The sequence below is a fragment of the Pseudopipra pipra genome, chromosome 5 (genome assembly GCF_036250125.1).
Source record: "Pseudopipra pipra isolate bDixPip1 chromosome 5, bDixPip1.hap1, whole genome shotgun sequence".
Taxonomy (NCBI): domain Eukaryota; kingdom Metazoa; phylum Chordata; class Aves; order Passeriformes; family Pipridae; genus Pseudopipra; species Pseudopipra pipra.
The window spans coordinates 74838145-74860264 of record NC_087553.1 but is presented as its reverse complement, the minus strand read 5'-3'; the positions used below and the strand labels follow the sequence as shown (position 1 = coordinate 74860264).

Genomic DNA, 22120 nt, shown 5'->3' with positions numbered 1-22120 from the left:
ATGGGGGCACGAGGGGCTGGGAATTCCCCTCAGGAGTGGTTACTCCTGGCTGGATTTGGGACTTTGCTGAGTGAAATCTCTACACATACATATATATATAAAAAAATATATACTTTGAAGTTCTTATTTACGTCAGCCTTTTAAAATTGTTTCACAAATGCAAATTAACTGAAAAATTGTTTTCTGTGCAACTTTCTAACAAACCTGATGCTGCTTAAAACCAGCTTCAGGGGTCCCAGAGAATCACTGAATCCTGGAATGATTTGAGCTGGAAGGGGCCTTAAAGCCCATCCAGTTCCACCCCCTGCCATGGGCAGGGACACCTTCCACTAGACCAAGTTGCTCAAAGCCTTGTTCAACCTGACCTTGAAGCTTAAAACCCGCTTCAGAGGCCCCCAAAAATCATAAAACCATGGAATGGTTTGGGTGGGAAAGGACCTTAAAGCCCGTCCAGTGACACCTCCCGCTGTCCCAGGTTGCTCCAAGCCCCGTCCAGCCTGGCCTTGAAGCTTAAAACCAGCTTCAGAGACCCCCCCAGAAGCTTTCCCATGAACAGCAAACAAACCCCCCAGCTGTGTGTTGCTCCTTGTGTTGATCTTCCCGGTGGTTTTTGGTTCCCAGGTGCTGATGGAGACTCTGGGAGCGTTGGGTGCCCAGTGCCGATGGGCCGCCTGCAACATCTACTCCACCCTCAACGAAGTGGCTGCTGCCCTCGCTGAGAGTGGTAGGAAACACCTCCCTCCTCGTTACTCCTGACTTTTATAGAGGTTTTCCTTGTTTTTATCTCATTTTTCACCTCTTAGAGTTTTTTTCCCCTTAATTATTTTTGGTTCAGAATAAACCCGTACGAGGTAACGGCACACGATCCATCCCTTCCAGTGCTCTGGAAACCTTGGAATGGTTTTAATCTGGAGGATAAAAGGACGTGGTACAAAATAATGGTGATGCCCTTAACGAGCTGAGTGGGCTCCCTGAAGCTGGGAGTTATTTTGTTAAGAGAAACAGAGCTAAATTTGATTTAAATGCTGTAAATTTGAGTCAGAACTTTGGCTAAAAGGGGCGAAAGAGAGACTTTGAGGGGGGAAATGATTCTTAAAAAAGAAGCTGAGCGTGTTGGTGCTCACCTGGGAGACTGAAAACAGGTTTTACCTGGGTAAGGTCTGGAATTTTACCTCGGTGAGCTTAGGAGTTTTACCTGGGTGAGGTCAGGGGTTTTACCTGGGTAAGGTCTGGAATTTTACCTGGGTAAAGTCTGGAATTTTTCCTGGGTAAGGCCAGAGGTTTTACCTGGGTAAGATCAGGGGTTTTACCTGGGTAAGGTCTGGAATTTTACCTGGGTAAGGTCTGGAATTTTACCTGGGTGAGCTCAGGGGTTTTACCTGGGTAAGGTCTGGAATTTTACCTGGGTAAGGTCTGGAATTTTACCTAGGTAAGGCCAGGGGTTTTACCTGGATAAGCTCAGGGGATTTACCTGGATGAGACCAGGGGTTTTAACCTGGGTAAGGCCAAGAGTTTGACCCTGAGACCTGGAAGACCCAGAAGCCAAACCCACCATCTTGCCCGTTACAAGGTCTCACTCCCTGAAGCTTAGTCCTGATTGCTCATAAATCAGAATATATCCAAATAAATCATTAATTCATTAATAAATTAGTGGGCTGACATGCCTAACAAGCGGGTAGGACACCTAATTTTCGGGGAAACCTTCGTTTTGGAAATAAATATTATCGTTTGGAGCGTGTCGGCCTCTGGCCTGGTGGGGGGTGCAGCTCTTTCCTGAGGGAGAGGAGGAAGTGAGGAAGGCTGAAGCCAACTCCCAGTGCTACCTTCAGTGTGTGCATTCAGTGTGTGTGTCCAAAGCTTCTCCTGGAAGGGGGATGTGGAAAGCTCAGCCAGGACCGTGGCGGTGTGGGGAGCGGGGCTGTGGGAAGGGCCGATCCCGCGGGATTTGCCAAGGCCGTGCTGGCACATCTCCCTCTCTCTGTGCCAGGTTTCCCTGTCTTTGCCTGGAAGGGAGAGTCTGAGGATGATTTCTGGTGGTGCATCGACCGCTGTGTCAACGTGGAGGGCTGGCAGCCCAACATGGTGAGTGGGGTGACTGTGGGGTCACAGCTGGGGGGGCCCAGCTCTGGTTTGTGGGTCCCTCGGGGTGGATGAGAGTGAACTGACTCTGAGTGACCTCAGGGCTTTGGGGATGGGGGTGTCCCTGTCCCAGAGTCCCCAGGGATGGAGGTTCCTGCTCCTGGACCCCCAGGGACCTTGGGAATTGGGGTATCCCAGTCTCAAACCCCCTAAGGATAGGGGTGCCCCTGTCCCAGACTCCCCAGGGATTGAGGTTCATGGTCCTGGACCCCCAGGGACCTTGGGAATGGGGATATCCCAGTCTCAAACCCCCCAGGGATGGGGATGTCCCTGTCCCAGAGTCCCCGGGGATGGAGGTTCCTACTCCTGGACCCCCAGGGACCTTGGGGATGGGGGTGTCCCTGTCCCAGGCTCCCCGGGGATGGAGGTTCCTGGTCCTGGACTCCCAGGGACTTTGGGAATGAGGGTATCCCAGTCTCAAACCCCCCAGGGATGGGGGTGCCCCTGTCCCAGACCCCTCAGGGCTTTGGGGATGGGGGTGTCCCAACCCCTCTGGGATTTGGGAATGGAGGTACCCCAGTCCTGGATCCCCCTGGGATGGGGGTGTCCTTGTCCCCATCCCTCAGGACCTCGGGAATGGGGGTATCCCAGTCTCAAACCCCCCAGGGATGGGGGTGTTCCTTTCCCAGACCCTTCCAGAGCTTTTGGGGACACCCTTCATGGCTTTGGGGATGGGGGCACCCCAGTCCTGGATCCCCCTGGGATTGAGGTGTTTATAAATATATGTATCTGTAGGGGTTATCTTAGAACAGTTTGGGTGCCATGGGAAGCAGGTTTGGAGCCATTTGGATTATTTTCTGTAGGAAGGGGAGGGGCAGGGACTGAGCTCTGCTCTGGGGGGACCAGGGACAGCACCCAGGGAAGGGCTGGAGCTGTGTCAGGGCAGGGTCAGGGTGGATCTCAGGACAAGGTTCTTCCCCCAGAGGGTGGTTGGGCACTGACCAGGCTCCCCAGGGCAGTGGGCACAGCCCCAAGGCTGCCAGAGCTCCAGGAGGGTTTGGATGATCCTCTGGGGCACAGGGGGTGACTCTGGGGATGGACCCGTGCAGGGCCAGCAGGAGAAGGAGGAAAAGAAGGCAGGTTTAGTGCTGCCTGGTGTTTTCCTTGTTAATTTAGACCTGACTTAGCACTCAAAGCTCAGTGCCAGCACCTCCCTTACCTTCCAAGTGCTTTGCAATGAGCTGTGTCCTGTGGGAAATGAACTTCTCCCGCTCTCCCAGCTGGGGGGTCGGGGAGAGGGTGGGTTAAATGGCTTCTGGGTCTTGCCCACCAAGCAAGGTTTTGTTGAACTCCTTTGTAAATTAGCACAGCTGCCTTAGTGCAAAGTTTTCTGGGTGCTTAGTTTGATTCCAGAGTGTCTTGCTGCGGTTTAAACCGAACTCATTTATTGCACCCACCGAAAATGGCTCAAAATCAGTATTTTTTGAGACGAGGTTTCATCCTTTTCGCCATTAAATTCTCACCTTTGGTTGATGGGATTTTTCTTACTTAAGCAAAGCCTCTGTTCCAGAACAACACTCAGATTTCCAGGTGATTTCCACACTTTGAACCTGCTCTTACTGCAGGAGCACAAAACCTCAGGTGACCCAACTCTGCTCCGCTGCTTTATCCTGCCCTTGTTTCCAGGGAAAACAGAGAACCTGGGACTACGTGAGTGGAATAATTTTCAGCTGTCAAATGTGCTGTTTTCATCATGTTTCCCCAAAGCTTTAGAGCCCTGGAGCTTGTGATCTAAATTAGGTGGGAAGCAGTGGAAGGTGGCAGATAAATGCGGCTCCGGGTTGGTTTTTTGCCGGTATCGGCTCCTTTGAGGTGGGATTTTTGTTCCTTCCAGCCAAACCTGTTCATTCCCTCGCTGTCACCTTTGAGAAGAACAGGGAATGTCAAAAAAATCCACCCCCAAGCTCTGAGTCGGAGTCTAGACTGTCTTTGAGGAATCACTTCCCATCCAAAACGTCGCTGTTTGAACAACTCAGCGTTCCGGAAAACGCACGTTTTGCTTTCCCAGGATCTGCTCAGAGCCCTTCACGTGTCTCCAGCCATCAGAACTGTTTCCAGAGCTGCTTCTGGAGCACAGGGATAACTGAGGGGAGCACCAAGTGCCTCGGAGCTGTTCCCAGAGATTTGCACGCTGGACTTCAGAGATCCGTGGTTTTAGAGATAAGGAATGGGACACTGGAAACAGGGTGAAGAACAGGTGTGAGAGGTGTGGAACCATGGAAACAGGATGGTTTGGGTGGGAAGGGACCTTCAAGACCATCCAGTGCCACCCCTGCCATGGGCAGGGACACCTTCTGCTATCCCAACCTGGCCTTGGACACTCCCAGGGATCCAGGGGCAGCCACAGCTTCTCTGGGCAACCTGGGCCAGGGCCTCCCCACCCAGAAATTCTGACCTTCAGAGGAGGGTTTTGGAAATCCAGACCTTCAGAGGATGGCTCTGGGAATCAAAGACCTTCATGGAATGGCTCTGGGATTCCTGAACTTCAGGGAATCAGGGTTTTGGGAATGCTGACCTTCAGGAGGAGTGCTCTGGGAATCACAGGCTTTCACAGTGGGGCTTTGGGAATCCAGACCTTCAGAGGAGAGCTCTGGGAATCCTGACCTTCAGAGGAGGGCTCTGGGAATCCAGACCTTTAGAGTGGAGCTCTGTCTGGACAGGAATGGCTCAGAGAGGAGTTCTTTTTTCCTGAAAAATACAGAATCTGCAGCACTGGGAGGTTGGTTCCCTGATCCAGGACTGCGCTGCCTCCGGGGGGATTTTGGTGCCATCTCCCCCCACTCCCTCCTGCCATCTCCTTGTGTTTTCCTCACTCATTTTCTGCAGCAAATTGTTTTCAGGCACGTTGCTGAGCTAATCCTGGGCAGTTTTAATCCACTTGGTTTGGGCAGGATCAGCCACGTGCTGTGGTTTGGGAAGCTGGGAAGGGAACAGGGGGAGACGAGGTGGTAACGGGGCCTTGGGTGGGTTTAAGGGGTGGTGAAATGGCACCTGGAGACACCAGTTTCTTTCCTGGAAGAGCCAGAGATTTTTCTGTTGGGAGGAAACAGGAGATGGAAGGGCTGAGGGAGGGTGAAGGGACAGCAATGGGAATTTGTTCTGCTTGGAGAGAGAAACACCCACCAAGGTTCCCACCTGGAAGAGCTGCTTTTCTGCTGGAGAAATCATCTGCACCTCAAATAAAGGCTTTTTTCCCCTCCAAAAAAATAAAACTGCCTGGAAGAACGGGAATGAGGGCAAACAACCTGCATAAAGCTGGGAAAACTGCAGGAATGTGGGGCTGTGCTGCTGGATGGTCAGGGCTGCCACACAGAGGTGACCTTCCCTCAAAACCGGTTCCCCCGTGGATTCAGCTTGGGGGTTTTACATCCCCTGCTCTCCCAGGAAAGAGGAAACTTCCAGCTCCCAGAATTCTCTCTTAGAAGAGGATTATGTGCCCTATTAAATGGGGATTAATGAAATGGAGATGTCCTGGGAGCCAGGCTGCTCAGTTCCAGGCTGCTGGATTCCTACCTGGGCTGGCCCAGCAGAGCTGCCCAGCCCACTTAACCCTTGCCTGCCTCTGCTTCCCTGGGGATGGAACGTGGAGCTGGGAATGCCCCGGACACTCAAGAGCTGGATCTGCATGGATGCTCCTAAACATTCTGCCTGTGCTTCCCAGACATTCTGGAGGAGCAGCTGCTGCACATCAGTGGTAAAATCCAGCCATTCTGAGAGGAAAAGGTGGTGAAAATACATAATATTTCCAAGGAACTCTCTGTCCATGGGTGAGAAGCCACCACGTTGTGTCATGGCAAAGCTCAGGAATGTCACCTTTGTGCCCAAATGGGGCTTCTGCCACGTGTGGGAGTGTTCATTTTTCCTGGGAAAGCTGCAGACCCTCAGCAGGAGGGGCCCAGCCGAGCTCCACCAGTGACCAACGAGTGGAGGTCCTTCTGCCCAGGGTTGGCACGTGGATTTTAGGGCACCCCTGGGCCACACCAGGAGCTGTAGGGAACAGGCAAAGAAGGGGATGAGGAGGATAATGATGATAAGGTCTGATGTTAGTGTAGGGAACATGCACAGAGGAAGAGGAGGATGATGGTGATGCAGGCAGAATTCTTTGGTGTGGGAGTGAGGAACATGCAAAAAGGGTGATGGTGGTGGTGGTGGTGGTGGTGATGATGATGATGATGGCAGTGACTGTGAGGAGGATGGTGATGATGATAGTCATGCCCTGGGGTGATGAGCTCTCAGCCAGTCGGGTCAGCACAGTTCCCTGGCACTTCACCCTCCTCCTTTTGCATCCTGCTCTTTCTCCGTCCTCCTCCTCCTCCATTCCCAGTCACGTCAGAAGAGCTGATGACTCTGCCCAGTTCAGAGGTTTTTCCATCTGTGCTTCTGGGAGACAGGGAGAGAGGAGCCTGCACAGCCACTTTCCATAATTCCTCAGTTCTCTTCGTTAACACCAAGGTTTGCTGTGTTTGTCTGACCTGTTGCCTCTCCAGGACATTATTGATGAAGCATCATTCCTGCTTGGAATGCTCAACCAGAGTGTTCCCACCTGGCTCACACTGTGGGGTTTGAGGTGCCAGAACATGGAATGATTTATCCCTGGTACCTCTCTGGGTTCTGGAGGCCTCACTGGACCCTCAGAGCACTGACTGGGGTTGTTTCCTTTCCAGATCCTGGATGATGGGGGAGATCTCACTCACTGGATCTACAAGAAATATCCCAACATGTTTAAGAAGATCAAGGGGATAGTGGAGGAGAGTGTGACAGGAGTCCACAGGTAACGGGATGGGCTGGGCTGGCAGGAGAATTTGGGACAGAAACACCTCAGGGTGCTGGTGCCAAAGGCCCCCGTGCCAGGAGACACCCCAGCTCACCTGAGGGGAGAACCCCCAACACGTGGGCTGAGCTTTTCCTTCAGCCTGGGCTTGGCTTTCCAGGAGAGCTGTTTGAAATCCCTCCTCAGTTCCCGCTTGGAGCTGCTGCTCTGAACTCCAGGGTGGGAGCAGAAGCACCTCCCGGGCGCTGGGTGGGTGGGAAGGTGCACCAGGCCTTGTTTTCCCCCTGGGAAGTGGGAGGAATGGTTCCTCAGCTCGTTTTGGGGAGGGAGGAGGAAGGGCTGAGGGCAAAGCCAGAAGTGTAGTCCTGACCTAAATCTCTGGGAAGAAGTGAGATTTGGGAAGAGGAACTGGTCCTCCAGTCGGGGTGGGGTCCCACAAAGGGAGGACCTCAGAGATGACTCAGTGAAACCCATCAGTCCATGGCAGGAGCAGAGGTGTGGTGGGAGAAGTGGCTTTCCCAGGGGAGTTAATCCTGTCACAGGTGCCAGAAAACAGGGAACTGGGGGGAAGAGCAGCAGCCTCTGCTTTTTGCCCTGTTTTTGCAGGGAGAAAGGTTTGGCTGCAGCTCTTGGAGCTGCCTGAGAGCTTGGCCAGAGGTTCAGGCAGCCCTTGAAACGGGGAAATGAAATATTGAAAGAGGGAAGTGGATTCAGGTCTGCAACCAGTGGGGTCAGGAAAAGGACTGATGGTATTTTTAGTATCTGGAATCATTCCCAATATGGGCAAAAGACATTTCCAAGCATGTTCTTCTTCCCATGGGCTGGAGCAGGGACATTTTCAGATGCTCTTTGAAGCCCCAGTGACGTGTTTGGATTCATTTTTAGTGGTTTTGCTGCTGCTGGGAGTCAAGTCCATGCTTGGAATTAGGAGGGCAGGTTGATGGTGGAGAGCTGGGGGGGTTCCCCTGGAGAAGAGAAGGCTCCAGGGAGAGCTGAGAGCCCCTTGCAGGGCCTAAAGGGGCTCCAGGAGAGCTGGAGAAGGGACTGGGGATAAGGGATGGAGGGACAGGACACAGGGAATGGCTTCAAAGTGACAGAGAATATGTTTAGATGAGATATTGGGAAGGAATTGCTGTCTGGGAGGGTGGGCAGGCCCTGGCCCAGGTTGCCCAGAGAAGCTGTGGCTGCCCCTGGATCCCTGGAAGTGTCCAAGGCCAGGCTGGAGCAACCTGGGCTAGTGGGAGGTGTCCCTGCCTATGGCAGGGGTGGAATGAGATGCTCTTTAAGTCCCTTCCCACCCAAACCCCCCAGCAGAGCGCAGGGGAATGTTTTCCCCCTGAGGCCGTGTTTTCCCAGGGGAATGTTTTCCCCCTGAAGCCGTGTTTTCCCAGCGGAATGTTTTCCCCCTGAGGCCATGTTTTCCCATATCCATGCAGGCTGTACCAGCTGTCCAAGGCAGGCAAGCTCTGTGTCCCAGCCATGAACGTCAACGACTCGGTGACGAAGCAGAAGTTTGACAACCTGTACTGCTGCCGGGAGTCCATCCTGGACGGGTGCGTACGGGACATCCCATCCCACAGGGAATGGTGCCCACGGCCCTGCCCTGCTGCCACTCAGCTCCTTTGAGCCCAGCTGGTGTGGGAGAGCAGAACAAAGACCCTTCATTACCTGTGCTCTGCTTCAGAATTCCTCACATGTGGCTCTTTCCCTTTTTGGGTCGGGACAAAAGCCGCCTGTGTCCGTGGGGGGTGTGAGTGGAGCAGCAGCTTCCTCACCACCTTCTTTGCCTTTCTAGTTTCCCTTTTTTTATCCTCAGGGATCTTTTTTGTTTTTTTGGTTTTTTTTTTGCTCTCTCCACCTCTTTATTCCCTTTATTTTGGTGGAATTGGGTGTCTGTGTCCTCGCCTCTTCCACCGCCGAGTTCTGTCGGAGCCAAGCGAGGTCAGGACAAGTTTTGTTCCTGCAGTTCTGCTGGGACATATTCCATGAACAATCCATAAAGCTGGAACATGGAGCAGTGTTTTCCAAGGCACTGGAAGCTGTAACGTGGAGCAGTGTTTTCCAAGGCACTGGAAGCAATAATGGGGGAAATGAGGGTGGTAAAACATGGGAATGGGTTGCCCAGAGAAGCTGTGGCTGCCCCTGGATCCCTGGAAGTGTCCAAGGCCAGGTTGGAGCAACCTGGGACAGTGGGAGGTGTCCCTGCCCATGGCAGGGGTGGCACTGGATGGGCTTTAAGGCCCCTTCCCACCCAAAATATCCTGGGATTCTACAGCAACCCCTTGAGGGGTGAGTTGGGATTTGGGTTAAGTCTGGCCCAGGTGTCTAAAACTGGGTCAAGGGAGGCGTGAGCAGAGGTGCAATTAAATCTGCTGTGGGTTTTATCCAAATTGTCTCGGAAAAGTGAGGGAATTTCACCTTCCCTGCACTGCTAACCTATTTACTCCTGTGCTAAAAATAGCCTGGAATGTAGGACACTCTTAGGGAGAAACCAGAAGGAAAGGGAGTGGAAGGGGGAGCTTCATTTGTGGGAAGCACTGGGATCCTGGCAGTGAGTTACCACTTCCCTGCTGCCTCTGTGCTGCTCTGTGTGGGATTTTGAGCCACAAAAATGAAGAAAAACGTGTTTTTACCGAAGGTTTTCAGTATTTCAGGAGTGGCAAAACAAGGGGTCAGCAAATAACGAGCAACAGAAAAAGGGCTCCAAACCCAAACTGGGTCCTGTTTGTTGCGTCTTGCTGGGAAAAGTCAGTTTGAAAAGTCAGGTTTTAGGTGGGTTTGGGGTCTCCTCTGCCCCCAAAATTCTCAGGGGTGCAGGCCCCAGCCATGGGGTTGGGGAGGAGCAGCAGCTAATCCCGGGATTAGCTCTTAGGGCTGGTTTTAAGTGTGGTTTTTTCTCCTCCCTCAGCCTTAAGAGGACGACGGACATGATGTTTGGAGGGAAGCAGGTGGTGGTTTGTGGCTATGGGGAGGTAAGAGGGGCCCGTTTTCCAGGGGGGAGGAATCCTTGGCACTTGGATTTTTCCATCCTCGGGGATTTGTCTGCACCTGCACCTTCAAACCTGAGGGGTTGGCCAAAAACCAAAGGTTTTCCTAATTGCCAGTGTATTTCTTTATTATTGAGGAGATGCCAAAGCTGGATCTTGACTGGCACGAGGATTAAATATTCAGAATATTCAGGGTATCCTTAATGTCTAAATATTGGCATATCCAGGGATTAATACATCACACAGGGATGTATCTTTTATATTATATATTATATTTAATATATATTTAATAATTATATTAATATCTATTATATATATTATATATTACAAATATTACAAATATTATATATATTATATATATTATATATATTATATATATTATATATATTATATATATTATATATATTATATATATTATATATATTATATTTAATATAATATTACAATATTCAGAGGTTCTGCACAGCGTTGCATGTTGATGTGTGGTCAAGGAAGAGAAGTTATTCATTTATATCTTATATAAACATACATGAAATTTATATAAATTTGAGTGTAAACATACATAAATTTATATAAATTTGTATATAGAGATATGTTGATTTATATACAATTGTATAAAAACACACATAAAATTTATTCAAATTTGTATATAAATATAGAAACATCAATGTATATATAAATATATTAATATTTATATAATATTTATATAATATTTACAAATCCCAGTTTAAATGGATTTGTATATAAATACATATTAAATTCATATAAATTTGAGTATAAACATACTTACATTTATATAAATTTTTATATAAAGATATATTGATTTATATACAACTGTATAAAAATACACATAAAATTTATTCAGATTTGTATATAAATATATAAACTTATCAATGTATATATAAATATATTAAATTTATGTGGATTTTTATACAAATATATTAAATTCATATAAACTTGAGTATAAACATACATATATTTATATAAATTTGTATATAAAGATGTATTGATTTATATACAATTGTATATAAATATACATAAAATGATACAAATTTGTATATAAATCTATAAAATATAGAAATATGCATAAATTTATATGGATTTGTATATAAATATATATTAAATTTATATAAATTTGAGTATAAACATACTTACATTTATATAAATTTGTATGTAAAGATATATTGATTTGTGTACAATTGTATAAAAATACACATAAAATTTATTCAAATTTGTGTATAAATATATAAATGTATGAATGTATATGACCCTGAGTGGGGCAAAGGTCACAAGGGGCTCTCCAACCCTCCCTGGCCCTTCTGGACTCTCCCGTTGGTGTGTTTGGGATCCTGGGAAGTTGTGGGGGAATAAACTCCCAAAACCAGCGGCACGTGGAGATCTTTTGGTGCCTCTGCTCAGAGCTGGGCCTGAACCAGGCCTGGGGTGACCCCAAATCCGTGCCCCAAAAATTGAGCATCTGCCCCCCGGAGGGTTCCAGAGGGCTCCGGGGGGGACAGAAGAGTCTCCCAGAGTTGTCCCTCCTTGGGAATACTCCTGGAGTGTCTCGACACCTCCCTCCTGCTCCCCTTTGTCCCTGTTTCCCAGGTGGGGAAGGGCTGCTGTGCTGCTCTGAAGGCCATGGGCTCCATCGTGTACGTGACGGAGATCGACCCCATCTGTGCCCTCCAGGCCTGGTAAGGGCTCGCACCCCGCCCGGGCTGGGAGTGCTTTTCCAGAGAAGAGCAACGAGGCTGGTGAAGGGACTGGAGCACAATTCCCATGAGGAGAGGCTGAGGGAGCTGGGGTTGTTTAGTCTGGAGAAGAGAAGGCTCAGAGGCGACCTCATCACTCTCTTCAACTCCCTGAAGGGAGGTTATAGCCAGGCGGGGGTTGGTCTCTTCTCCCAGGCAACCAACAATAGGACAAGGGGGCATGGGCTCAAGCTCTGCCAGGGGAGGTTTAGGTTGGATGTTAGGAAGAAATTCTTTACAGAGAGGGTTATCAGGCATTGGAACGGCCTACCCAGAGAGGTGGGGGATTCACCAGCCCTGGAGGTTTTTAAAAAGAGATTGGACGTGGCCCTTAGTGCCATGATATAGGAATTGGAGTTGGATCAAGGGGTTGGACTTGATGATCTTGGAGGTCTTTTCCAACCTAATCTATTCTATGATTCTATGATTCCCAGGAAAACCCTGTCCAGAAGCCACTGGGCAGAGATCCCTTCCCAAAGGGACGCTGGGGAGGTGCCCAGGGATTCTCTGCACCCTGGAGGGACCCACGGCTCCGTCCTAAGGCAGAGAAGGGTTCTGGTTAAAGCATCCCCTGGTTTATCCATATCCCACGTGCCGGGGGGTGCAACCACAACCACAGAGCCCAGAGGGCAGTGACACGGACTGGGGGGGTGTTGGGAACGAGCTGTGCCCTTTGGAATGCCAACACGGGATTCCCAGTGCCCTGCACACACCTCCCCAAGGGCTGTTTTGGTTCTGTGACCCCTCACAAACCCCTCACCAGGACCCCACACGGGGCCGAGCACCCGCCGGCCTCGTGTCCTCCAGGGACAGGCTGGTCTGGAGCTCCCACATCCCAAGGTGTGGGATGGGGCATCACTGGGAAAGCAGAGTCCCCAAAACACCCAGAGCCTCATCAAACCCTCAGCCTTTTCCTGGCCATGGGGTTGTTGTGGGGAGAGAACTAACGAGCTCTGCTTAATTAGCTGAGCTGATGAACTTTGGGTTCCTCTGCGACCTTCAGGAGGGGCACATCCAGCACCCCCAGCCTTAACTGGGAATTTGGTTGTCCCCAGTGTGTGGCCCCTCTAGGAAGGAGTTTGCAGTGGGGGGAAAAAAAGCCTCAGTAAATGGGACATACGGCAATTAAAAAAAAAAAAAAAAAAAGGCTTTTTTTATAGTAACTCTGATTTTGCAGCTTCTGAGAGTCTCAGAAATGAGCTCTGGGGAGGACTGTCAACAGATCCCAAAAAAACATCCTGCCCCTGTTATCCAAACACACCTTGCTGCTGAAGGCAGGGAAGACTCAGCACTTCTGAAGGCTCTGTAGGTGCCTAAATGTGGATTTCGGGGTTCAGGAGAGACATCTGCAGGGCTGGGGCGCTTTTTTGGGATGATCCAAATCCGCACCGACACGGATTCTGCAGCTCCTGGATGTGCTTTGCAGGAGGAGCAGCTTTTAAAAAAACCTGTCTGGATTGAGAACTGAGGTTTGCAGGCGAGAAGACCTTGCCAGAAAACACGAAACCCCAAAAATCTCTTTTTCACTTCTTCCCACAACAGTCCCAAATCCTTCAGAAACTCCCAAAACGGCTCAGGGTCCGTGGCCCTTCGGGTGCTGCCGCCCTGTTTTCCAGTCTGGCGTTAGAAAGTTATAATTAGTGCCTGAAAATCCCTTTTTTTTCCCTATTTTTGGCATGTTTCTGCTGCTTCTCATCCCCTTCTCTCCCCCCCAGCATGGACGGGTTCCGGCTGGTGAAGCTCAACGAGGTCATCAGACAGGTCGACATCGTCATCACCTGCACGGGTACCGAGGGGGAAACCGGGGACCCCACCCCAAAAACCACCCCCAGCCCTTCCCAAAAGGGGAAGGGGAGCTGGGGTTTGACCCCGGGTCTCGGTGTCTGGCAGGGAACAAGAACGTGGTGACCAGGGAGCACCTGGACAGGATGAAGAACAGCTGCATCGTGTGCAACATGGGGCACTCCAACACCGAGATCGACGTGGTGCGTGTGGGGTCGGGGCTGGGGGGTTTGGGGGGTGGTGCTTTGGGGTCACAGCATTTGGGGGATGGTGCTTTGGGGTGACTGTGATTTGGGGTCACAACGTTTGGGGGATGGTGCTTTGGGGTGACTGTGCTTTGGGTTCACAGTGTTTGGGGTGATGGTGGTTTGGGATGACTGTGCTTTGGGGTCACAGCATTTGGGGGATGGTGCTTTGGGGTCACAGTGGTTTGGGGGATGGTGCTTTGGGATGACTGTGCTTTGGAGTCACAGCATTTGGGGGATGGTGCTTTGGGGTGACTGTGCTTTGGAGTCACAGCATTTGGAGGATGGTGCTTTGGGGTGACTGTGCTTTGGGGTCACAACGTTTGGGGGATGGTGCTTTGGGGTGACTGTGCTTTGGGGTCACAGGGTTTGGCGGATGGTGCTTTGGGGTCACTGTGCTTTGGGGTCACAGAGTTGGGGTGATGGTGCTTTGGGATGACTGTGCTTTGGGGTCACAGCATTTGGGGGATGGTGCTTTGGGGTGAGTGTGCTTTGGGGTCACAGCATTTGGGGGATGGTGCTTTGGGGTGACTGTGCTTTGGGGTCACAGTGGTTTGGGGGATGGTGTTTTGGGGTGACTGTGCTCTGAGGTTGGGTGGTTTGGGCTGAAGGTGGTTTGGGGACACGGTGTTTTGGGGTGACGGTGGCTTGAGGTGACTGTGCTTTGAGGTTTGGTGTTGGGGGTTGATGGTGCTTTGTGGTAACTGCTTTGGGGTGACAGTTTTTTTGGGGTGGCAGTGCTTTGAGGTGATGGTGCTTTGGGGTAACTCTGCTTTGGAGTGATGGTGCTTTGGGGTGATGGTGCTTCAGGGTTTGGTGTTTTGGGGTGATGGTGTTTGGAGTGATGGTATTTTGGGGGTGACACTGTTTTGGGGTGATAGTGTCTGGGAGTGACAGTGCTTTAAGGTTTGGTGTTTTGGGGTGATGGTGTTTTGGAGTGACAGTGGTTTTGGGTTTGGTACTTTGGGGTGATGGTGGTTTGGGGGGGACACTGCTTTGGGGTGATGGTGTTTTGGAGTGACTGTGCTTTGAGGTTTGGTGTTTTGGGATGGCAGTACTTTGGGGTGGCAGTGTTTTGAGGTGGCAGCACTTTGGGGTAATGGTATTTTGGGGTGACGGTGTTTGGGGTGACAGTGTTTGGGGTGATGGTGTTTGGGGTGACGGTGTTTGGGGTGACGGTGTTTGGGGAGATGGTGTTTGGGGTGATGGTGTTTGGGGTGACGGTGTTTTGGGAGATGGTGTTTGGGGTGATGGTGTTTGGGGTGATGGTGTTTGGGGTGATGGTGTTTGGGGTGACGGTGTTTGGGGTGACGGTGTTTGGGGTGACGGTGTTTGGGGAGATGGTGTTTGAGGGACCCACCACCAGCTCTGTCTGTCCTGAGGAAGCCCCTGGGAGGAGATCAGACAACCCCTCCCCTGCCTCAGCAGACACTGGCAGACGGGTCCGTGTCATTCCAGCGATCCCAAGGGATGCAGTGAGCTGGATGAACTGCTCCAGCCTCCAGGGCAGTGTCTGGTGTCCACCAGCCTCACTCCTTCCCCATGGGAGTCACTGAATCCCCTCTCCAGCCCAGTTCTGTGTTATTACAACAGTTAGACCCAGCCAGGTGTTCATCCCTGCTGTGGTTTTCCAAACAGCCCCAAAATCTGCTCATCTGTGCTTAGGGACGAGCAGAAAAGCAGGAGAGCCCTCCCTGGAGGTTGGGGGAGGTTCCTCAGCCAAGCCCTTGGGTTTAAAGCCATTTCTGGGCTGGAAAGGAGTGACCACAGCCATGCAGAGCCCTGCTGGGGACACAAATCCTCTTCAGCCAGAGCTGCAACAACACTTGGTGCTGCAGCTTTGATGTGCTGAGATCATAAAAACGGTTCCTGAAGGTTTCGTTGGTCTGGGACCACGACTGGGCCTGAAGGAGACAAAGAGCCAGGGCAGTGTCAGGGAGTTGCTGCCTCTGGTTGTGCCTGTGCTGTGGTTTGGGGTTGGAGGTGCTGCTGTAACTGTCCCACCCCGTTCCCAGGCCAGCCTGCGCACACCTGAGCTCACCTGGGAGAGGGTCAGGTCCCAAGTGGACCATGTCATCTGGCCAGATGGGAAGAGGATAGTCCTGCTGGCAGAGGTGAGTGCCAGGGTTGCAGCAATTGCAGCTGTGAATTCCCTGTGGGACTTTCATCCTGTTCCCTGTGGGAATTTCATCCCGTTCCCTGTGGGAATTTCATCCCGTTCCCTGTGGGAATTTCATCCCGTTCCCTGTGGGAATTTCATCCCGTTCCCTGTGGGAATTTCAACCTGTTCTCTACTCCTGGAGGGGGAAAACAAGGGCTGGGCAAGGGGTGGAGCCGAAGGGTATCCATAAACCACCACCTTGGGCCTCAGCAGCTGAGGGGTCCCTCCTCTGGCTGGAGGGTTTGGCCCATGGACTCATGGAATCACAGAATGATTTGGGTTGGAAAAGCTTCTGGCTCCATGGAGTCCAACCATTGCCAGCACTGCCAAGGCCACCACTGCCCCACGTCCCCAAGTGCCACATCCACAGGGATTTGAAGTCCCTCCAGGGATGGGGACTCCCCCCTGCCCTGGGCAGCTGTGCCAGGGCTGGACAGCCCTTTCCAGGAAGGAATTTCCCCATTATCCAACCTGACCCTCCCCTGGCCCAGCCTGAGGCCGTTTCCCCTTGGCCTGGCCCTTGTTCCCTGGCAGCAGAGCCCGACCCCCCCCGGCTCCCCCCTCCTGGCAGGGACTTGCAGAGCCAGAAGGTCCCCCCTGAGTTCCTGGGACCTGGAAAAGCCCCCGTGTTTTAATTTATCCCACTCCAGGGTATCTCCCACAGGGAGATTTGCACTCATTAAGTGCAGCCAGCACCTTGGGATCCAAGTGCAGGTGACAAACCCTTTTATCCCAGTAGGGTCATCTCACACCAGTGGTTCTGGTCCCTTCTGTAGGGCCACAAACCAGGTTTGGTGCCTTGTTAACACCCAGCTTTCCTTGTTAACACCCAGGGCCGCCTGCTGAACCTGAGCTGCTCCACCGTCCCCACCTTCGTCCTGTCCATCACGGCCACCACGCAGGTGAGTGGGGTGGGCTGTGCCCAGAGCCCCCTCCTGCTCCCCGGGGCAGCAGCTCCTCACCCGGGTGTCTCCTCCCTGCAGGCCTTGGCTCTGATAGAGCTCTACAACGCTCCCGAGGGCCGCTACAAGCAGGACGTGTATTTGCTGCCTAAAAAAATGGGTAACCCCCTGCTCCCTGCCTTCTCCTCGTCGGTTTGGGGGTGGGACAGATGGGAATTGTCATTTGGCTGGGGCATTGTGGCTCCAGTGTTTGCTTGTTCCCTTCCCTGCTGAGCTCGGGGGCTTCCAGAAGGTTCTTCACGCTGGTTTTGGGTTTGTTGCTGTTTCCTGGCCTCACCTGGGGAAAAGAGGTGGACACATCCCGGTGCAGGGGGTTGTCCCAGTGCAGGGGGTTGTCCCAGTGCAGGGGGTTGTCCCAGTGCAGGGGGTTGTCCCACAGGGCTCCCGTGGTCACCACCCAGCAGCCCCAGCAGCAGAACCCCGTCCAGAGGACGCGGCCACGCTTTGGCTGCAGAAATGGGCTCCGTGGTGGGAGTCGTGTTTTCTGAGGCAGGGGTGAGGTGTCACCTGCCAGAGGTGTCTGGGGGGTTCTGCACCGGCCCCGGGGGACTCGTGGCCGTCCCCCTGGCCACACTGACGGGGCGTGGGGTGTTCCAGATGAGTACGTGGCCAGCCTTCACCTGCCGACGTTCGACGCCCACCTGACGGAGCTGACGGACGAGCAGGCCAAGTACCTGGGGCTGAACAAGAACGGACCCTTCAAACCAAACTACTACAGGTGCTGCCCCCCTGCCCCGAGGCATGGCCTTTAATCCCACCGGTCCCCTGAGATCTCACGGGCTCGCTGCTCATTCCCGTCGTCCCGCGGGCCCTTGGCAGGGCGGGAGCCCTTTGTGGTGGCAGCAGCTGTCACCAGACGTGGCAGATGCCAGAGCGATGCCACCGGCCCAGCGACAGCTTTATTTTTAAAGCTGGGCTGAGGATGAGTTGGCACAGAGCAGCTTTGGCCCCGGGGCTGCTGCTCCGATGGGCTCAGCTCCCAAAAATAATAACAATAATTTTCCATAGGAGCCCCTGGGTCGCTTCCCATCCCAGGTTTGTGTTGGTGGCCAACCCTGCCGTGAATTCCCACCGTGAAAATGGAATGGCTTTGCACAAACACGGATCAGCTCGTCTGGGGGGGGGAAAGCCCAGATCCTTTTCCTGCAGGAAAAGGCATTTTCTTGGTGGGCAGGTCTTTGGAGAGAAGATCTCCAGAACCAGAGCACTCCCAATCTGGGGTTTAGTGGGTTCTGCCAAATCCTGAGCTTTATTCCCTGCTCCCGATAGGTGCAAAATTCTGGTGCTTCCGCACGGCCGTGGAAGGAATTCCCTCTGGTTTAATTCTCTTCCCTCTGGTTTAATTCTCTTCCCTCTGGTTTAATTCTCTGCCTGGTTTTGGTGTGTGTTGTAGCCCAACCTTGTGGGGAGTGTGGTTTGTCCCACACACAGAGACCCAAGATCAGGGGAGGGTCCCAGCATTGAGGGAGAGCCACGACCCCTCGAACACCCCTCAAACATCCCTCAAACATTCCTCAAACACCCCTCAAACATTCCTCAAACATTCCACCATGGAGTGGAAATGCCCTCAGAGGCAACGAAGACCAAATCCCTTCTCCACCAGTTCTTCCCTTGGCCTCTCCCCCTCCCAAAATCCGTGTCGATGGCAGGGGAGCTTCCCTTCCCTTCCCATCCACTCACCAACCCCCGTTTTCTCTCCTTCTCCCCAGATATTGAGTTCCTGCCGCTGGATCCCCGGGAATGGCGGGGAACAAGCCCCCAAGTCTCTTCTCAACTACTGTACAGGATGACCCCGCGCAAGCTTCCCACGCTCGAGCCGGGCTTGCTCCGTAGTCACCGTGTGTTTTAGGTTATTTATTTATTAAATTAGGATACTGTTCATGCGGCCTCTGCCACTGGTGTTCGTGCTGCCGCGGGACTGGGACACGCTGGATTTCTTTTCCGTTCCTTTCGTTTTCCTCTTTGGATTCGTTCTTTCTCGGGGCTGGGAGGATGAGGAAGGAGCTGGTGGGATCGAGCCATGGGACAGTCCGTTGTCGCCGGTGGAGCCACACGGTCCGACTCGGAAGTCGACGTTGGTCCCCTCCATGTCCCAGCGCTGCTTCCAGCGGCGCGGGATCCCGGGATGGGTTTGAATTTCTCCTGCTGTTTGATGACGAAGCCAAAAACCTCGTTCTCTCCGGCGAGGGGCCGGATGCTGCCGCCCATCCGGAGCCGCCCCGGTGGATCCCTCTGGAGAAGCCTCTCGTCCGTGCTGTGGAACTTTCCGAGGGCTGGTGCCACCAACCCTCTGGAGAACGTCGCCTTAGCGCTGCTGGAAGCTGTGGGAAGGAGCCGGGCAGGGAGGAGCCGGGCGGGCAGAGCCCAGCGCCGCTCCCGCAGCTCCGCAGCGTTTTCCTGCTGCTCTCGTTCCCAGTGCCAACCTCTCTGGATCAACCAAAGCCGTGTTCCCGGGGGGGCCGGGGCAGCTCCCGCTGTGCTGCTGGAAGAGCTCCCCCGGCAGATGCTGCTCATGCACCGGGAGCTCTTCCCGAGCCGGGCAGAGCTCCCCGGACATCCCGGCTGGGGGGACCCCCGTCCACGCCAGGGCTTTCTCCAGCTGCGTTTCAGTCCTCGTTGGAAGTGTTTGGAGTTTTCTTTTCTGGGTTGATTATTTCATTACTTTATTTATGGATCTGGGAACCCCCCCCTGGAGTGGATGAGACGTCTGGTGGAGGATCCTCCACACGGATTCAGTGTCACTGAAACCCTTCAGTCGCCTCAGATCTTGAAGCATCAGAGCTGAGGGATTGGCCATGATTCCTTGCTTTATCCCAGGATGTCCCTCTGGAGCACTGACACGCTTCCCAAGGTGACTTCCCAAGTCGCTTTCATTATCCACGTGGAGAACATGATCCGTCTAAAATAAAACTGCCCGACCCCGTGAGCACAAACCCCTTTATCCCCTGGCTGCTGCTTTGGTTCCCGAGTCTCTCATCAGCTACAGAGTCGTGTTTTGTCCTCCTGGGCTTCTTTGCCATCATGAAAAACCCTTTTGTGGCAGCTCGTTCACGCACAAGGAAGGAAAAACTGTGGAATTACGGTCTCGGCATCCAAGTTCTTCCCGTGGTTCTCGGGTCGTGAGCTTTGGAGCAAACGTTCCCTGTGTCAGCATATTCCAAGTTTGTCTCTGAATTCTCTCAAAACCTGGAAGGAAAACCTTTGGAGACCTTGGGAGACCTTGAGGAGGCCTTGGGAAGACCTCTGGGAGACCTTGGGAGGACCCTCCGGAGACCTTGGGAAGATGTTCAGGCTTTGAGGAGACCTGAGGGCTTTGAGAAGGCTCTGAGGAGACCTTAAGGCCTTGAGGAGCTTCATCACAGACTGACCTGGAACCACAGACCTGAAGTCATCTCTGCCCACGAGTTTTACCCAGATCCTGAGCTTTTTTTGGGAAGAGTCCCCTGAGCCGTTGGAAACGTCCCGTCCGGGTCTCTCCCCGCGCCGGATCCGCCCTGGTCTGTGTCAGCCCCGAGTTCCTGGAGAGGCCCCACCTGGAATCTGCTCCTGGACAAGGGGACAGGCGGCTGTGGGGCCACGTGGGAGCAGCTCCTGGAAGAACGGGTGTCCCACCCACCCCGGGAAAACCCCTCTCCACCCCCAGGACCCTCCGGAGCAGCTCCCGCCGCCGCTTCCCGCCCCGTGTCCGTCGCTCGTGCCGCAGCCAGTGGTGCTGCTGATCCACGGATCCCTCCGTGCCCGTCTCATCTTCCAGGTAGACAAGAAGGGGGAAAAAAAATAAAATATCAGTAATAAAATCCCACCTGGCCTTTCCCACCTCGGTTCTCCAAACTCTTCTCCGTGTTCTGCTGCTCCTGTAAAGCTTCTTGGCTCGCTTGGCTTTTTCCTAATCAACCTGGAATCATATCCTGTGATCATCTCTAAATTAAATGTTAATGGGGTTTGGTTTCTTTTATCTTTTTTTTTGTTTGTTTTTTTTTTAAATGTAACGCGTTTGTTTGGTTTTTTTTCCAAGACTTTAGGAAAAAAAAAAGGAGATTTTTAGGTAACACCAGCAAAATAAGGAATAAAATAAATTTAATTCTGTCCTGAACTTTTAGGAATAACAAAGCAAAACCCGTCATCAGCAGGGAGGGAACGGAACCGTCGCACCCGCAACATTTCAAAAGGATGTTTTAAATATTAATGTCTGAGTGATTGTATTAGATCAGCAATAAAGACTCTGTAATCTCAAAACACAAATAAAACATGGGAAAAGTCGGCCGCTCCCGGGGCGTCCTTCGGGAGCACACGGCGGGGGGGAGGGGGTTTGGGGGCTGAGAGGTGGGATTTGGGGTCGTTCCCAAAGCCCTGAGCTCCCAGCGCTGCTGGATAATCCCGGCTGGGGAAGCTCCGCCCGTCCTTGGGGCAGCCGGAGCTGTTTTGGCTCCGGGGCCGTTGTGTCCTTGGGGAAGCGGTGCCGGAAAAACCCCGTTATCTCCCCTGCCCCGTCCCCTCCCCGCTGCACAGGGACGTTCCCACCCCCACACGTGGGGTTCCCCGTTTTCCAGTGGCTGTGGAAGGACACAGGACAAGAGCAGCACCAAGAAGGGGTGTCCAGCACCTCCCCAGTGACCCCAAAACCACCAAACCCCCGTGCTGGGCGTGGAAGAGGAAAGGGGGGGTGGGAGTCCCTCTGTTCCCAGCACCCCCGGGGACACCCTATAACCTCCCCTCCCCAGCATTCCCTGCTCCCAGCACCCCAGGGACACCCCATAACCACCCCTCCCGGAGCATTCCATGCTCCCCGCACTCCAGAGACATCCTTTAACACCCCCTCCCCAATATTCCGTGCTCCCAGCACCTCAAGGACACCCCATAACCCCTTCTCAACATTCCATGTCCCCAGCACCTCGAGGACACCCCATACCTCCCTCCCCAGCATTCCATGCTTCCATTACCCCCAGGGACATCCCATAACCCTCCCCAACATTCCATACTCCCAGCACCCCAAGGACAGCCCATACCTCCCTCCCCAGCATCCCACGCTCCCAGCATCCCAGGGACTCCCCACAGCCCCCCTCCTCCCAGCATTCCATGCTCTTAGTACCCCTAGGACACCCCAAGGACCCCATAACCCCCTTCCCCAGCATTCCATGCCCAGGGACACCCCATCACCGCATTCCAGGTTCCCAACGACCCCGGGGACACCCCATAACGCCCCGTCCCCAACATTCCATACTCCGTGACCCCCTGGACACCCCATGACCCCCCGGACACCCCATAACGCCCCCTCCCCAACATTCCATACCCCATCACCCCCAGGACACCCCATAACGCCCC

General features: G+C 52.9%; 1 protein-coding gene and 1 long non-coding RNA gene across 5 annotated transcripts in view; one reads left to right on the top strand and one right to left on the bottom strand.

The window, feature by feature from the left end:
- Window positions 1-22120, top strand: part of AHCYL2 (adenosylhomocysteinase like 2) — a 132630-nt gene that overhangs the window by 60245 nt on the left and 50265 nt on the right. For 3 of the 4 annotated variants that reach the window (XM_064656828.1, XM_064656830.1, XM_064656832.1), the window contains 13 exons: window positions 622-724; window positions 1988-2082; window positions 6804-6910; window positions 8347-8463; window positions 9819-9882; window positions 11503-11591; window positions 13364-13434; window positions 13539-13633; window positions 15691-15789; window positions 16670-16738; window positions 16820-16898; window positions 17396-17516; window positions 18508-21058. In XM_064656828.1, the coding sequence (XP_064512898.1) occupies window positions 622-724; window positions 1988-2082; window positions 6804-6910; window positions 8347-8463; window positions 9819-9882; window positions 11503-11591; window positions 13364-13434; window positions 13539-13633; window positions 15691-15789; window positions 16670-16738; window positions 16820-16898; window positions 17396-17516; window positions 18508-18514 (1116 nt within the window). In that variant the 3' untranslated portion in view covers window positions 18515-21058. Of the gene's footprint in view, window positions 1-621; window positions 725-1987; window positions 2083-6803; window positions 6911-8346; window positions 8464-9818; window positions 9885-11502; window positions 11592-13363; window positions 13435-13538; window positions 13634-15690; window positions 15790-16669; window positions 16739-16819; window positions 16899-17395; window positions 17517-18507; window positions 21059-22120 lie in introns of those variants that run through there. The other variant, XM_064656829.1, reaches the window with a different exon arrangement.
- Window positions 18649-22060, bottom strand: LOC135415227 (uncharacterized). Its single transcript, XR_010431015.1, has 2 exons — window positions 20073-22060; window positions 18649-20039 (listed from the first exon to the last, which is right to left on the bottom strand). It is a non-coding gene; the product is annotated as an uncharacterized LOC135415227 (long non-coding RNA).